We start from the raw sequence: 17,101 nt of genomic DNA on the forward strand, positions 1-17,101 counted from the left end.
TTACCTCCAAGTTATATCCCCAGCCCAATATTATTTTTTACTTGAAAACAGGGTCTCACTAAATTGACAAGGCTGGCTTTGAACCTGCAGTCCTCCTGTCTTAGCCTCCCAGGTACTGGGATTACAAGTGTGTACCACCATGCATGGCTTATTGTGACCATTTTTAAGCATGTAGCTTAGTAAAATGCTAAGTATATTTACATAGTTTTTCAGTCAGTATCCAGAACTCCTTTCATGCGACAAAACTAAAATTACAGCAGTTATATAACAAATCCTCATTCCCCTTGTTTTGTGTATGAGTATGCTTTTCTCAGTAAATACATATATGTGATATTCCATCTTGTTTTGAAAGGATAATAACATGCATGAAACAAAATTGAAATGATACCACTGTGTTACTCAGTGAAAATTGCAAATATTTCACTGCTGTCCTCATATACCTTCTTCTGGAAGTAATCACCTTCCCCAGTTTTTAGTCAGTTGTGTCTATTTATTGTTGAGCTTAAGTACTCATACTTTGTTGTTTTTATTTTATTCTTTGTGGTACTGGGGATTGAACCCATGGGCATTCTACTGCTGAGCTACACCTCCAGCACTATTTTTTATTCTTACTAAGTTGTGAAAGGCCTCACTAAGTAGCTAAGACTGGCCACGAACCTACAATCCTCCTGTCTCAGCCTCCCAAGTACCATGCACCACCATGCCCAGCTTGTTCTTAATTTTTTGCTAATATAAAAGCACAGAAATGAGTATCTGTATAGCTAGAATTATGAGCAGTTTTTTAAATTTGTTTTCTTAAGATAAATCTTTCAAAGAAGTATTTCTGGCTGGCTAGATAGTACACACCTATAATTATAACTACTTAGGCAGTTGAGGAAGGAAGATTGCATGTTTGAGGCCAGCATCGGCGACTTAGTAAGACTGTCTCAAAATATCAAAAGGACTGGGGATATTCTTTTTTTTTTTTTTCTTTTTTTGCTACTGGGGATTGAACACAGGGACGTTCTACCTTTAACCTACACTGCCAGCCCTATTTCTTTAATTTTTATTTTGAAACAGGATCTCACTAGGTTAATGAGAGTCTCTCCTTGAAGATGCTGTCCTCAAACCTGCAGTTCTCCTGTCTCAGCCCACAGGTACTGGGATTATATGCGCGCATCATTATGCCTCGCTCACAAGAAGTATTCTGGATCAAAGTACATCAAAATTTTGAAGGCATTTGGTGTACACTGTCAAATTCCATGCAAAAGTCTTGTGGCCGTTTTATCCCATCAAGTATATGCTACATCAGGAAAATTTTAATAAAGGAATTTTAGGACCCCATGTACCTCTGATGAAACCAACTTTTTTTCCTACTTTTTTTCTTTTCTCAAAAGGTTCTCATAAATGTTTTCTTGGAATCCTAAAAATGGAAATGGCAGAAATGACTGGCGTGTCCCTGAAACGTGGGTGCTTTGCTGTTGAAGATAATGACAGTGCGGCCCCAGCTGAGGAGACAAAAAAACAGAAGGTCTCAGAATCCTGTCTGATCCAAGGTCAAGATGGGCTAGATAGTGACTGTGTGCCAAGCAGAGAAAATGAGGCTGTGCCTCCAGAAGCTGTAGGTACAGGGGAGGGTAAAAAAAATTCTGATGCTACATTGGAAGAAGAGGAAGAAGATGGCCTTTCAGAGGAGGGTGAGGAGGAAGAAGAAGCAGAAAGTTTTGCAGACATGATGAAGCATGGACTTACTGAACTTGATGTAGGCATCACAAAGTTTGTAAGTTCTCATGAAGGATTCTCAGGAATCTTGAAAGAAAGGTATGTTTACTGTATGTATACAATTATTTTAGTTATATTGTTTTTCTTTAGAAAGAAATCTACACTACAGTCTTCAATTTGTTTTCTAACCCCGAGGATTATTTACATTTATGATCAATAAAGAATACTTATGAAGGAGAGCCCCCCTCCCTGGCATGGTGGCATGTGCCTGTAATACCAGTACTTGGGAGGCTTACACATGAGGATTACAGGTTTGAGGCCAGACTCTGCAACTTAACATTTCAAAATAAAATAGAATACAAAGGGCTAGGAATGTAACTCAGAGGTAGAATGCCTTTGCGTTTGATCCTCAGTACCAGAAAGAAAAAAAGAAAGAGAGCTTTTAATATTTTAAGTAGGATTCATGGTCAGTTCTTATCAGGGGATTATCCTTCCTAGAATTTTTTTCTATTTATAGAACTGGAGATTGAACCCAGGGACATTCTACCTCCGAGCTACATCCCCAGCAAAATTTTATTTTTTATTTTGAAACAGGGTCTCACTAAGTTGCAAAGGGCCTTACTAAGAAGCTGAGTCTGGCCACGAACCTGTGATCCTCCTGATTCTACCTCTCAAGTAATAGGATTACAAGAGTGCACCACTTTGCCCAGCTCCCCTAGGATTGTTTGTGTAAATAAAAATAATTTCCCAATAACATGTATTGCTAATATTGGAATAGGTGCTATACGTTTTGTTAAAATAAATTTTTTAGTTTTTAGCTTTCCATGAATTTAACTTATAATCTTAACCCTTTACTCGAATATACCGCATCTACAGTAGAAAGAAGGTGGTCTTTGAAACCAGAGGGATCTGGGTGTAAATCTAATTCAACCATCTAATAGTTACTTGGGCAAGATGGGTGTGGTGGCACATGCTTGTAATCTCAGCATTTGGGAGGCTGAGATAGGAGGATTGTGTTTCACGGACAGACTCAGCTACTTAGTGAGGTCCTTTGCGACTAACTTAGTGAGACCCTGTTTTAAACTAAAGAATAAGAAATAGGGCTGCAGGTGTAGCTCAGAGGTAGAAAGCTCCTGAGTTCCATCCCCTGTACTGCCAAAAAAAAAAAAAAAAAAAAAAAAATAGTTACTTGGGCTGGGAATGGTAAAGCATGCCTGTAAACCCAGTTCTTGGGAGATTGAGGCAAGAGTATCATGGGTCCAAGGCTAGCCTTAGCAATTAGCAAGGCCCTCAGCAACTTAGTGAGACCCTGTTTCAAAATAAAAAATAAAACAGGATTACAGGTATAGCTTGGAGATAAAATACCTCTGGGGTTCAATCCCCAGTACTACCAAAAAAAAAAAAAAAAAAAAAAAAGCAAGAAAGAGAAAGAGAGAGGTTCATTGAGCCTCAGAAGTATATAAAAATGGATACCTTGATGGAGTTTTGAGGTCATTGTAGATAATATATGTAATGTATTTAACATAGAGATAAGCTTCAGGGTAGCTCTTTGGTGGACTTACTGGGTTCTTATTTAACAATTTATTATTTTTTGATTAAGTATGAGCTGTCTATTTAATTACAGATAACATTAATAAACTTGTTTTGCATTTATCACTATTCTTCTCTGGAAAATTTTCTGGAAACTTCTGGTATAAAACCTGAGCCAAAGCCAGGGATGGTGACACATGCTTGTAATCCCAGCATTTGGAAGGCCGAGACAGGAGGATCACCGTTCGCAGACAGCCTCAGCTACTTAGGCCCTTTGCAACTCAGTGAGACCCTGTTTCAAAATTTAAAAATAGGGCTGGGGGTGTAATTCAAAGGTAGAATGCCCCTGGGTTCTATCCACAGTAGTGTCCCCCCCAAAAAAATTTATATATATATACACACACACACATATGTAATATATGTGTGTGTGTGAGCCAAGGTTTGGATCAGCATTTCTTATAAAAGGAGAAAAGAAGCCAAGCGTGGTTGCGCATGCTTGTAATCCCAGCATTTGGGAGGCTGAGATAGGAGGATGACTGTTCGTGGACAGCCTCAGCTACTTAGCCCCTTCCCAACTTAGTGAGATCCTGTTTCAAAATAAAGACTAAAAAATAGGGCAGGGGGTGTATCTCGGAGGTTAAATGCTCCTGGGTTCCATCCCCAGACCTACCAAAAATAAAAAAAAGAAAAGAAGAGCCGGGTATGTTGGTGCACGCTTGTAATCCCAGCACTTGGGAGGCTGAGACAGGAGGATTGCACAGGTTTGAAGCCAGCCTCAGCTATTTAGTGAGGCCCAGTTTCCAAATGAAGTATAAAACTGGTCTGGGAGTATAGCCTGGAGGTAGCAAAGCCCCTGGCTTCCACCCTCAGTACCACCAAAAAATTTTAAAAAAAGAGAGAAAAGAAAAACTTCATATAAATTTACACTGAAAGTTAGAATTTTTTAATCCTTGGTATACATAATAATGTTTATTGTTGATAAAATTTTTTCCAAAATTATGTGAAATAAAATGTTAATTCTAACACTGTGTGTTTTCTTTTTATCAGATACTCTGACTTTGTTGTTCATGAAATAGGAAAAGATGGAAAAATCAGCCATTTGGATGATTTGTCTGTTCCAGTGGATGAGGAGGTAGAGGAAGCTTCTGTAGCAAAAGTCACCTTCTGTGTAAAAAAAATAATAATAATAACATTTCCTAGAAATCATAGAAATAAGACTTTGCTGCTTTGAATTCTATTAGGACTCACTGAGTTTTCATGGTTATTTTAAAGGATCCTTCAGAAGAGGTATTTACAGTTTTGACTGCTGAAGAAAAGCAGCAGTTGGAAGAGCTCCAGCTGTTTAAAAACAAGGAAACCAGTGTCGCCATCGAGGCAAGTAGCACAGATGTGTGAGACAGCCTTTCGGGTTCGAGTTGCTTCCATTTGGAGGTTGTTAATGAGGTCCCTTGGAAAGATGATAAGGTTTAGCAAAACTTTTCCCTATTTGATCTAAAAGGATACTATCCTATCTAACAAATGCTTTTTATCAGAAGATAACAAGTGTCCAGATTTGGGTTTGTTTGTTTGTGGTACTGGGCATTCTATCTACAAGCTATACCCCCAGTCCTGTTTATTCTTTATTTGGAAACAGGGTGTCACTGAGTTGCAGAGGGCCTCACTCAGTAGCTGAGGCTGTCCAGAATCCAAGATCCTCCTGTCTCAGCCTCCCAAATGCTGGGATTACAAGTGTGCGCCACCATCCTTGGCTTTGAGTGTGTGTGGGGGGGTGGCCTAGCTACGTCCCCATCCCTGTTTTACTGTTATTTTGAAACAGGATTGTGCTAGGTTGATGAAAGTCTCACTACTTGCTGAGGCTATTCTCGAACCAGCAGTCCTCCTGTCTCAGCCTTCCATGTACTGGGATTATAGGCATGCACCACTACATCCAACTCAAGAATTATATTTTCATTTAAAAAAAAAGTTTACATACCTGGGTATGCTGGCACACACTTGTAATCCCAGCATTCGAAAAGCTGAGACTGGAGGATTGAGGTTCGTGTATACCCTTAGCTACTTAGGCACTTTGCAATTCTGTGAGAGAGAGAAAGAGAGAGAGAGAGAGAGAGAGAGAGAGAGAGAGAGAGAGAGAGAGAGAGAGAGAGAGTTTGTGTGTGTGTGTGTGTGTGTGTGTGTTCATGACCACAAATTTAAAAAAAAAACCTGTTGTTTATCTGGATGTGGTGATGACACATGTTTGTAATCCCAGTACGTGGGAGGCTGAGACAGAAGGATTGCATGTTCATGGCCAGCCTCTGCCACTTAGTGAAGCCATATACAACTTATATCCTGTTTCAAAATTATAAAATAGGGCTGGGAGTGTAACTCAGATGTAGAATGCCTCTGGATTCCATCCCCAGTACCACACACACAAAAAGAAAAACTTGTTGTTTAGCATCACAAAATAACAGTTCTATTGCTGCAATAAGACTTTTTTTGTCTGTGTGGTACTGGGGGTGGAACCCAGAGGCTTTCTACCTCCGGGCTATACTCCCAGACCTTTTTTTATATTTTATTTGGAAACAGGGTCTCACTAAGTTGCTGAGAGCCTCACCAAGTAGCTGAGGCTGGCTTCGAACCTGAGCGATCCTCCTGTCTCAGCTCCCAAGCGCGGGGATTACAAGTGTGCGCCACCGCGCCCGGCCTGCAATAAGACTTCTGCTTACCTGATGAGACCATGTGTGGCCCTGACCTGGAGGCACTGGCTTCAACAGCTTCTTGGTCTCTAAAGGAGCTAGAAAGGGGGCAATAGCTAGGAGAAGGAAGAATGGGAATATTTTTCTCAATCTGGGCCCACTTCTGCTATTTGAGAAAAGGAAAACTCAGCTACTAAATAGAATAGTTCATGCCTTTTTGTGTGTGGTCCTGTGGACTGAACCCAGGGTTGTTCTACCTCTGAGTTAAACCCTCATCTTGTTCTTTCTTTCTTTCTTTCTTTCTTTCTTTCTTTCTTTTTTTTTTTTTTTTTTTTTTTTTTTTTTTTTTTTTTTTTTTTTTGCGGTACTGGTGATGGAACCCAGGGGCATTCTACCTCTGAACTACATCCCTAGCCCTATTTTTTATTCTTTATTTTGAAACAAGGTCTCTCTGAGTTGCAAAAGGGCCTCACTAAGTAGCTAAGGATGTTCGGAAACCACCATCCTCCTATATCAGCCTCCCAAGTCCTAGGATTACAAGCATGCACCACCACGCCCGGCTCTTTTTTATTTTTATTTTGAGACAAGTTCTCACTCGGTTCATGAGGGTCTCACTGCTTGCTGAGGCTGTCCTCAAAACTGTAATCCTTCTGTCTCACCCTCCCAAGTACTGGTATTAAAAGTATGTGCCACCATGCCTGGCATCTTTTCCTGGTTTTTATTTATTTTTTTTAAATTTATTTTTATTTATTTATTTTTTGGTGGTACTGGGGTTCCTGGAAACCCTTCTACCTCCGGGTTACACTCCCAGACCTATTTTATATATTTTTTTTAAATTTTGAAACAGGGTCTCTTAAGCCAGCAAGGCTGGCTTCGAACCAGCGCAATCCTCCTGTCTCTGCTTCCCAAGTGCGGGGATTACAAGCGTGCGCCACCATGCCCAGCTGCTTTTTAATTTTGAAACAGGGTCTTGCTGGGCATGGTGGTGCATGCTTATAATTCCAGCACTTGGGAGGCTGAGACAGGATCGCACAGGTTCAGAGCCAGCCTCAGCTACTTAGTGAGGCTCTCAGCAACTTAAGTGAGACCCTGTTTCTAAATAAAGTATAAAAAAAAAATAGGTCTGGGAGTGTAACCTGGAGGTAGAAAAGCCCCTGGGTTCCACCCTCACCACAAATAAATAAAAAATTAATTAATTAATTAATTAATTAAATGCCAAGGATCTTGCCAAGTTGTTGAGGCTAGCATCGATCCTGTGATCCTCCTATCTCAGCCTCTCAAATACTGGGATTACAGTCATTCAACACCATATGTTCAGTTTAAAGTTATTAATGAGATGCTTTATATTCCTTTTTTCCTCCGCTAACTCTTCAAAATCTAGTGTTATTTTGTACTGATACCAAATCTCAATTCATACTAGCCACATTTTAAGTGCTTAGTTACCAGTGGTTACTGTTTTGGACAAAACAACTATAGGAGATGTCTATAACAAAATAAATGTGTTACACTATTTAAAGAATCTTGGAGCACAAGATTTTAGAATTTTAGCCAGGAATGGTGTCTTACATTTGTAATCTCAGTACTTGAGAGGTTGAGACAGGAGCGTCATAGGTTAAAGGCCAGCTTCAGCAACTTATTGAGGCCCTCCTCAATTTAGCAATTAATGAGGCCCTGTTTATTTGTGGGCTTTTTTTTGTTTGTTTTGTTTGCTTTTTAGTACTGGGGATTGAACTCAGACATTCTCTCTGAGCTATACCCCAGCCCTATTTTATTCTTTATTTTGAAACAGTGTCTCACTGAGTTGCAGAGGACCTCACAGCCTCCCAAGTACTGAGATTACAAACTTGTGCCACAATGCCTGGCTTAGAACCTGTTTCAAAATAAAAAAAATATGGCTGGGGGTGTAGCAGAACGCCCCTAGGTTCAAAATTAAAAAAAAAAATATGGCTGGGGTGTAGCAGAAGGCCCCAGTACCACAAAAAGAACCTAAAGATTTAGATTTTTTTTTTTTTTTTTTTTTTTTGGTGGCACTGAGGATTAAGCTGAAGATTATAATTCTGAGTTATAACCCAGCTCTTTTTAAATTCTGTCTTGTTTTGTTTTGAAACAGAGTCTCTCTAGGTTTTTACCAGTCTCACTAAATTAATTGCTGGCTGAGGCTTATCTCTAATATCAGCTTCCCGGGTACTGGTATTGCAGGCTTGTGTCATCACACCTGGCAAGTTTTTGAATTTTATGTTTATGTTAATTTCTTCTTTATTTTATTATTTATTTATTTGTTTGTTTATTTATTTATTTATTTTTGTGGTACTGAGGGTGGAGCCCAGGGGCTTTTCTACCTCCGGGCTATACTCCTAGACCTATTTTTATACTTTATTTGGAAACAGGGTCTCCTAAGTAGCTGAGGCTGGCTTCCAACCTGTGCAATCCTCCTCTCTCAGCCTCCCAAGTGCTGGGATTACAAGTGTGCGCCATCATACCTGGCTTATTTTTTATTTTATTATTTTTTAAAATTAATTTATTTATTTTTGCAGATCTGGGATGGAACCCAGGGGCATTCGACCTCTGAGCTATACTCCCTACCTTTTTTTTTTTTTTTTTTTTTTTGGTGGTACTGGGGGGTGGAACCCAGAGGCTTTCTACCTCTAAGCTATACTCCCAGACCCATTTTATATTTTATTTGGGAACAGGGTCTCACTAAGTTGCTGAGAGCCTCACTAAGTAGCTGAGGCTGGCTTCGAACCTGTACGATTCTCCTGTCTCAGCCTCCCAAGCGCAGGGATTACAAGCGTGCGCCACCACGCCTGCTCTTTTCTTTTTTCTTTCTTTTTTTTTTTTTTTCTGAAGATTTAAAGAAGTTTATTAGAGAGATAGAAATACAGAAAATAGAAATACAGCTCCATACCAGACTGGCATGGAGGGGTGACTCGAAATGAATACACCCCTTTTTTCTTTATTTTGAAACAGGGTCTCACTAAGTTGCTGAGGGCCTCACCAAGTAGCTAAGGCTGTCCTCGAACCGCAATTCTCGGGTCTCAGCCTCACAAATGCTGGGATTACAAGTGTGCACCACCACGCCCGGCTCTCCACCAAGTTTAACATCTATAAATAGATGTAATGGTGGTATGACAGGGAGATTTTGAGGATTAAACAAAACAGGGAATGTGAAGTGCTTAATATAGTGCCTGACAGATGTGCATGCCTGATCAGCAGGTGCTCAGGATTTGCCATGTCCTGAAGCTTTAAACTATTTCTGAAATTGAACTTATTTTGTTATTTCACATAGTAATAACTAATCCACTGCATTATTTCTCTACTTAATGTTTATTAAAGTAGTAAGTCACTCTGTGTTTTTAATAGGTTATTGAGGACACCAAAGAAAAAAGAACCATCATCCATCAAGCTATTAAATCTCTGTTTCCAGGATTAGAGACAAAAACAGAGGATAGAGAAGGGAGGAAATATATAGTAGCCTACCATGCAGCGGGAAGAAAAGCTCTGGCAAGTAAGTGTGTGCATGACTTCCTTTCACACTGACCCCTTTCTTCTGGTAGGCAGTCGGGAGATGGAGACCCTGCTTGTCAGTTGCCTTGTCTGTTTACATCCAGGGGCCACTTTGCTTTGTTCAGAGAAAGATATTGATCTCAGGGTGAATATTGTGACCTCAAATGCCAGAGTAGCCTGCAACCAGTTTTATCAGGTAGGGGTGTTTATTCTTCAGTGTAAATAAAGATTTGTGGAAATTACAGTGGTGCCTGAGAAAGACTGTTAGGAATTTGATCTGCTCCCTGAAAAGCAGAGTGGCCTGTGTGCAATTTAAGGAGAAAATGGAAGGATTATGGCTTACTCTGTTTTTAGTGGAGGAAAGAAACCTTACAAATGAACCAAAATTTTGTCACCAATCCCAGGAGCATATTTTCTGCTTTTGCTTTCCAAGTAAGAGTACTTTGTGCTGGGTGTGGTAGCGCACACTTGTAATCCCAGTACTTGGGAGGCTGACACAGGAGGGTCGCATGTTCAAGGACAGTTTCAGCAAGTCATGGGACTCTTATCAACATAGTGAGACCCTGTTTCAAAATAAAAATAAAACAGATCTAGAGGTGTAGCTCAGAGGTAGAATGCTTCTGAGTTCAATTCCCAGTACAAAAAAAACAAAACTTCTTGGTTCACACCATTAAAACTATGGAATATTTAGCCGGGCGTGGTGGCGCACACTTGTAATCCCAGCACCTGGGAGGCTGAGACAGGAGGATCACAAAGCCAGCCTCAGCTACTTAGTAAGGTTCTCAGCAACTTAGTGAGACCCTGTTTACAAATAAAATATAAAATATGTCTGGGAGTATAGCCTAGAGGTAGAAAAGTCCCTGAGTTCTACCCTCAGTACCACCAAAAAAAGAAAAGACATGGAATATTTAGATTACCTTTCATGCCAGGCATGGTGGTACCTGCTTATAATCCCAACATTTGGGAGGCTGAGACAGGATGATCATGGTTTGCGGACAGTCTCAGCTACTTAGTGAGGCCCTTTGCAACTCAGAGAAACCCTGTTTCAAAAATAAAGAATATAAAATAGGGCTGGAGGTATAGTTCTGAGATAGAATGCTCCTGGGTTCCATCCCCAGCCCCTCAAAAAAGAAAGTAAGGAAGAAAGAAAGATTGATTACCTTTTACCTGAGCCCATCTTTCATTGTTTATCATTTGAAATGGTTGTAATGTCAATATAAAAAAATGAAAAAAAGGCTGGGGGGTAGCTTGGAGGTAGAATGCCCCTGGGTAGTCACAGTAATTCCACCGTGATATATACTGGTTCTTTATACTTTCTAAAATTAATAATTTCCAGGAAAGGACTAAGGATCAACAGGCACAGGAGGAAGAGCCTGTAAGGTACAGATTCTCTGTTTGAGATTGGTATTATAATCCTTAGAAATAGGTGATCCAGTAGTCAAGTAGTCAGCAATAGAAAATGCCACATATAATTCATCAAATTAGTAACTTTGAAACATGTCCATCAATTTAGTAACATGGAAATCACTGGTGTCTTTTTGCCAAAGAGTTTTAGTGAACTGATGGATGAGATTGGAAAATATTGTACGCAGTGAATTGAGATCCAGTGGGAAGGGAGAACAAAAATTCAGGGAGGAGCTGGGCATGGTGGCACATGCTTATAATCCCAGCATTTGGGAGACTGAGACAGGAGGATCACAGTTCGAGAACAGCCTCAGCTACTTAATGAGGCCCTCTGCAATTCAATGAGACCCTGTTTCAAAATAAAGAATAAAAAAGAGGGCTAGGGGTGTCTCTTGGAGGAAGAATGCCCCTGGGTTCTATCCACAGTACTGCCAAAAAAAAAAAAATTGAGGGAGGAAGACAGACATGGTGGTGCATGCCTGTAATCCCAGTACTTGGGAGGCTGAGACAGGAGGATTGCAGGTTTGAAGCTAGCCTCAGCAATTTAGTGAGACCCTGTTATAAAAAATAAATAGGGCTTAGGGTATATATCTTGGAGGTAGAGTGACCCTGGGTTGAATCCGCAGCACCACACACACAAAAAGAAAAATTCAGGAAAGAGAGTAATAACATTAAGATGGACGGAATAGGATCCTTGAAGGTGAAAGGTTGGTGTGCAGGGGTGACATGGTGAGAATGGCCTTGAAAAACAAGGAAAAAATGTTCTGCATGCGACCCCATCCTGTCTTTCTCAAGCTACATTTTTCCTTCCTTTTTCATTGGGACCTTTCTGTAAAGGAATCTTCTGAGTGTGGTTCCCCTCTTTCTGTATGGTTTTCATTCTCTTACACTGGGCCTGCCATGTCAGATCCTTAGAAGTTGGAAGCAACCTTCTGGAAATAGAAAACATTACCCAGTCTAAGAATTCTCTGCATTTACATTATTAAATGCCTCAAAATGTTTGAAAGTTATTTTACATTCACTTAAATTGTTTACGATATATTGTAGCCAAGTATATGCTACAGCATTCTTAGGGGTTGGTGTTTTTTGAAGTCAAACAAATAGCCTCAAATAAGTTGTGACTCATTGATTTTCTGTTACTCAAAATATTCCCAATTGGAGCCCGGTGTGGTGGCTCACGCTTGTAATCCCAGCATTCGGGAGGCTGAGACAGGAGGATGCTGGTTTGCAGACAACCTCAGCTACTTAGTGAGGCCCTCTGCAACTTAATGAGACCCTGTTTCAAAATAAAGAATAAAAAGTAGGGCAGGGGGCATAGCTCAGAGGTTGAATGCCCCTGGGTTCCATCCCCAGAGCTGTGCAAAAAAAAAAAAAAAAAAAAAATATATATATATATATATATATAATTTTCCCAGTTAATCAATGCAAATGTTTTGCTCTTTTGAATATTGAGTGTGTGTAGAAAGAGAATACTTGCATTTGTTTTTGGCAGAGAAGATAATTGTATGCATGCTCAAATATTTAGTAAGGTTTCTGTTAAGGGCTAATAGCATTAAGTTTTTCAGTCTTGTGTCTTCGTTTATTTCTTACCATTATACTTAATTGTGAATTCACTGAAGGGCTGGTAGTTAAGGAAAAATGTAGCTATACTGCATCAACTTTTATCGTACTTGTTTTTTAAACTCTTATTGTGTGCATTATCAAATATGCATGCAAATAGAGGAAAAAGTGTATGGAACTTCTATGTGTCCGTCAGCCATCTTCAAGATTATCAGCCTTCTGTCTGTCTTTATTTTGTCTATCCTTCCCACTTTTTTCTTGTTGGAGCATTCTAAAGCAAACTCTACATAACACATCATTTCACTCAAATACTTAAGTATGTATTTACCAGATAAGGAATAAAACAGCAAACCATTATTACACCCGACAACAACAAAAATTTCTTATCATAAAATACCTACTACATATTCAGTTTTTCCCTATCTCAAAAATGTTCTTATAACTGGCATGGCGGCACACACTTGTAATCGCAGTACTTTGGAGCCTGAGACAAGAGGATCCTGTATTTGCAGCCAGCCTCGGTTACTTAAGGGAGGCCCTCCACAACTTATTGAGACCTTCTTTCAAAATAAAGAAAAAAAAAAATAGGGTTGGGGGGTATAGTTCAGAGATAGAATGCCCTTGAGTTCAATTCTTAGTACTGCAAAAAAGAATTGTACTTGAATCCAGGAAACTAATAGAACAGAAAAGCTTGAAGCAAAACTGATTACTGGTAGCTTCACCATCAAAGATAATCACAAATAGAATTTTGGATGTGTCCTTTCATATTTAAGAAAACATATCTCAGCCGGGCGTGGTGGCGCACGCTTGTAATCCTCGCGCTTGGGAGGCAGAGACAGGAGGATCGCGCAGGTTCGAAGCCAGCCACGCGCGCTGGCTTAGGAGACCCTGTTTCCAAATAAAAATGTAAAAATAGGTCTGGGAGTGTAGCCCGGAGGTAGAAGGGCTTCCAGGAACCCCAGGACCACCAAAAAAAAAAAAAAAGAAAAGAAAAAAAAGAAAAAAGAAAACATATCTCTGATGAAATGACTTGCCCATTGTGAAGGGATTGAGACAGGGAGGCTATTCCTGTAGATGAGTTTTTTTGTTCACTGTTTCCACCACAACATCCCATTGTTAGTGTCTGAATGGCTGTTAACTCACCACATGACTACCAGTGCTATAGAAGTCCTCAGTATAAACTTACCATGCGATCATTTGCATGTTCACCTCTAAAGCACTTTGATATTATATATTAAACATTGCTTTTTTGTGCTCTTTATGCTGTGCATTTGGACAGAGGTCAGAACTGCAGCAGGTAAGAGCGGTTGGTGTTTCATGTAGATGAAATGAAATGCCAATGAATTTGTTGCAAGTGCTAACAATCACTTTGCTTAACTGATAGTGAACTAGAAGGAAAACCAGATATGATATTCCCACTGAAGTTTCTGAGGAAATTGCGAATAATTCACACCAAGAACTCTAAAGAGATATTTGTAATACTTTTTTGTCTAGACCAGAAAAGACTTACATGTTTCTTTATTTGTTTATTTTATTGGTGCATTGTAGTCATACATCTTAATGGGATAAAAGACTTGTGGAGAACTTACATGTTTAATAAGAAGGAAAATGATTTACTAGGCATGCATACCATGGCAGTTTTCTAAGGTGCTTTATTATTTATTACTTCTTTACATTGTAGCTGAAATCACTAGGCAGTTATCAAGCAGTGTTTTTGCCTTGATAAAGCCATATACCCATATATCCAGCTAACTTCAGTACAAGGAAAACATAAGCCTCTGAAGATAAAGGATTTATGAGTTTATATGAAAAGATTTTAGGGAAGAGACAAAGGACCATTTTTTAAAAGAAAAGGACTCTTTCTTTCTAGTTGATTGTGCAAAATATTTCACAGTTTTTCTTTCATGGAATTACAGATGCTAAATGAACTAGACATGTTTTTCAAATAACAATTGCACTTCTATGTCACATAAGACTCATGAATATTATACAATGTCTCCAAAGTACAGCTGTGACTTAAGAATTTTTCCAAGAATAATGATTTTTCAAAATACTTTTTTAAGCCAGGCGTGGTGGCGCACGCTTGTAATCCCAGCATTCGGGAGGCTGAGACCTGTAGGATCACAGTTCGCGGACAGCCTCAGCTACTTAGGCCCTCTGCAACTCAGTGAGACCCGGTTTCAAAATAAAGAATAAAAAATAGGGCAGGGGGTGTAGCTCAGAGGTCGAATTTCCCTGGGTTCCATCCCCAGACCCGCCAAAAAAAAAAAAAAAAAAAAAAAAAAAAACTTTTTAAGCGTCTTATTCTAATGTTGCTTATTTATATTTCTAGATCATAAAATAATTGAAAAATTCAATTAAAAATAATTTTGAAAGCTGAGTGTGGTGGTGCACACCTGTAATCCCAGCATTTGGGAGGCAGAGACTGGAGGATTGTGGTTCACGGACAGCCTCAGCTACTTAGCAAGGCCCTTCACAACTCAGTGAAACCCTATTTCAAAAAGTAAAAGACTAAAAAATAGGGCTGGGAGTATAACTCAGAGGTAAAATGCCCCTGGGTTCCACCCTCAGTACCATAAATATTATTATTATTATTATTATTATTATTATTATTATTATTATTATTATTGAAAATCAGGTTATGATGCTGGGTGTGGTGGCGCATGCTTGTGGCTCGCACAGGTTCGAAGCCAGCCTCAGCTACTTAGTGAGACCCTGTTTCCAAATAAAGTATAAAATAGGTCTGGGAGTATAGCCCAGAGGTAGAAAGCCCCTGGGTTCCACCCCCAGTACCACAAAAAAGGAAGGAAGGAATCAGGTTATGTAGTATTTATCCATCTCCAAAGAGCCAAACGGTTGAAATAACACTGGCTCAGAAGTTAGCATTTAATGTGGCTTAATTTTTAGAGTTTCTTTTTTTCCAGGAATGACAATCAGATATTGAATGCTCCTTTCTCTATTAGGTGGACATTTGTAGACTATTTATAGATATTAAACTTTTGGATGTGGCCTTTAGAAAATCTAATCAGTTGCTAAGGCAGTTTGTTACATTGTGTGAGCACCTGACTATGGCTATAAGGGAGGCTGGCAGGTTCAATAGTAACTGCTTGTTCCCTTTGGACTACATGTGTTGTGGAGTCAGTTGGCTCCCTGTGGGAGATGTGGAACCAGGCAAGGTAGTACACGCTGTAATCCCAGGGCTTGGGAAGCTGAAACAGGAGGATTTCGGATTCAAGGCCAGCCTATCCCACTTGGTAAGATCTTGTTTCAAAATAAAATAGAGGTAGGATGTAGCTTAGAAGTAGAATATCCCTGAGTTCAGTCCCCAGTGCTACACACATACACACACAAAAGTAATAATAGGAACAGTGGGCCTCCTCCATATATCTGCTGTGTGAAAATTGCTAATTAGTAATAGTCAATATTCATACCACCTTCATTTCAGGTTTTGATTTTAAATATAGACAGTGTTAAGTTTCAATCACAGAAAGTTTAATACCTGTAGTCTATACAGCTATAACAGCTTACCCTGTATCTCCTGTCAGGCCAGATCTGACTTGTCACTCAAGGATACTATAGCCAAAAACAAAACCAAAAAAAGCTCCATAGGGTTTCATAAGAAAAAACTCTTTAACTTTTATTATGGTATATGTAACATTTAATTTTTTATTTTAAAGATCCAAGAAAACATTCTTGGCCAAAATCTAGGGGAAGTTACTGCCACTTCGTCCTATACAAGGAAAATAAAGATACCATGGATGCTATTAATGTATTGTCCAAATATTTAAGGTTAGTATCTTGTTCTTATTCTGACACAAAACAACACCAGTGTGTTTTCTTCATTCCATGCTAATGGGGAAAAGATCTGTGGATAGAAAATGTGTCCACCAGCGATAGTTTTCTTAGAAAATAGATGAATTTTCTTTTTTATAGCCATGTTAATAATTCAAGATAAAAATTCTACAAGTAAATAGTACCATGTAATTGAGAGTTATCAGTCCATCTGAATGAAAATGAAAATTAACTTTCTCCCCCAATGCCTATATTTGATGTAGTTGTGCAGTGGTTGGCTTTTCCAAACTGAGAGCTCTCAATTACTAGAGATTAACTGGCTGGAAACCCCGAGAAACCAGTCAGATTATCTCAGAGGAATACAAATGGAGTAAAGATTGTGATCTCCAAAAATGGGTCAGGGACCAGAGGTTCTTTGTTGTTGTTTTTTTGGTGTGTGTATTGAACCCAGTGGCATTCTACCTCCATTTGACACCCCCAGCCCTATTTTATTTATTTACTTTTTTGTTCATTTATTTGTATTTATTTATTTATTTTGCAGTACTGGGGATGGAACCCAGGGGCATTCTACCTTCGAGATATACCCCCAGCCCTATTTTTTTATTCTTTGGTTTAATACAGGCTCTCACTGAGTTGAAAAGGGCCTCACTAAGTAGCTGAGACTGCCTGTGAATTGTTATCCTTCTATCTGAGCCTCCCAAATGCTGGGATTACAAGCATGAGCCGCCACATGTGCCTTGTTTTTTTGAACAGGGTCTTACTAGGTTGATGAGAGTCTCATACTCTACTGAGGCTCTCAAACCTGTGATCCTTCTGTCTTGGCCTCCCCTTGTACTGGAATTACAGGCATGTACTGGCTTTTTTTGTTTTTTAACAGAAATGTCTATAGGTACCACAGCAAATCTGTGTGTGATGGAAGTTTAACTCAGTTTATT

At 39.4% G+C, this 17,101-nt stretch overlaps 1 protein-coding gene across 2 annotated transcripts in view; it reads left to right on the forward strand.

Moving 5' to 3' along the window:
• The first annotated feature begins 1,390 nt into the window (after window positions 1-1,390).
• PUS7 (pseudouridine synthase 7) overlaps window positions 1,391-17,101 on the forward strand; it is a 49,183-nt gene continuing 33,472 nt past the window's right edge. Inside the window, exons 1-6 of one of the 2 annotated variants that reach the window (XM_080701556.1) lie at window positions 1,394-1,800; window positions 4,279-4,363; window positions 4,504-4,605; window positions 9,267-9,411; window positions 13,654-13,671; window positions 16,052-16,163. In XM_080701556.1, coding sequence (XP_080557682.1) covers window positions 1,409-1,800; window positions 4,279-4,363; window positions 4,504-4,605; window positions 9,267-9,411; window positions 13,654-13,671; window positions 16,052-16,163 — 854 coding nt within the window. In that variant the 5' untranslated portion in view covers window positions 1,394-1,408. Of the gene's footprint in view, window positions 1,801-4,278; window positions 4,364-4,503; window positions 4,606-9,266; window positions 9,412-13,653; window positions 13,672-16,051; window positions 16,164-17,101 lie in introns of both variants that reach the window. The other variant, XM_080701557.1, reaches the window with a different exon arrangement.

The sequence above is a fragment of the Muscardinus avellanarius genome, assembly GCF_963383645.1.
Source record: "Muscardinus avellanarius genome assembly, chromosome: 9".
Classification (NCBI taxonomy): domain Eukaryota; kingdom Metazoa; phylum Chordata; class Mammalia; order Rodentia; family Gliridae; genus Muscardinus; species Muscardinus avellanarius.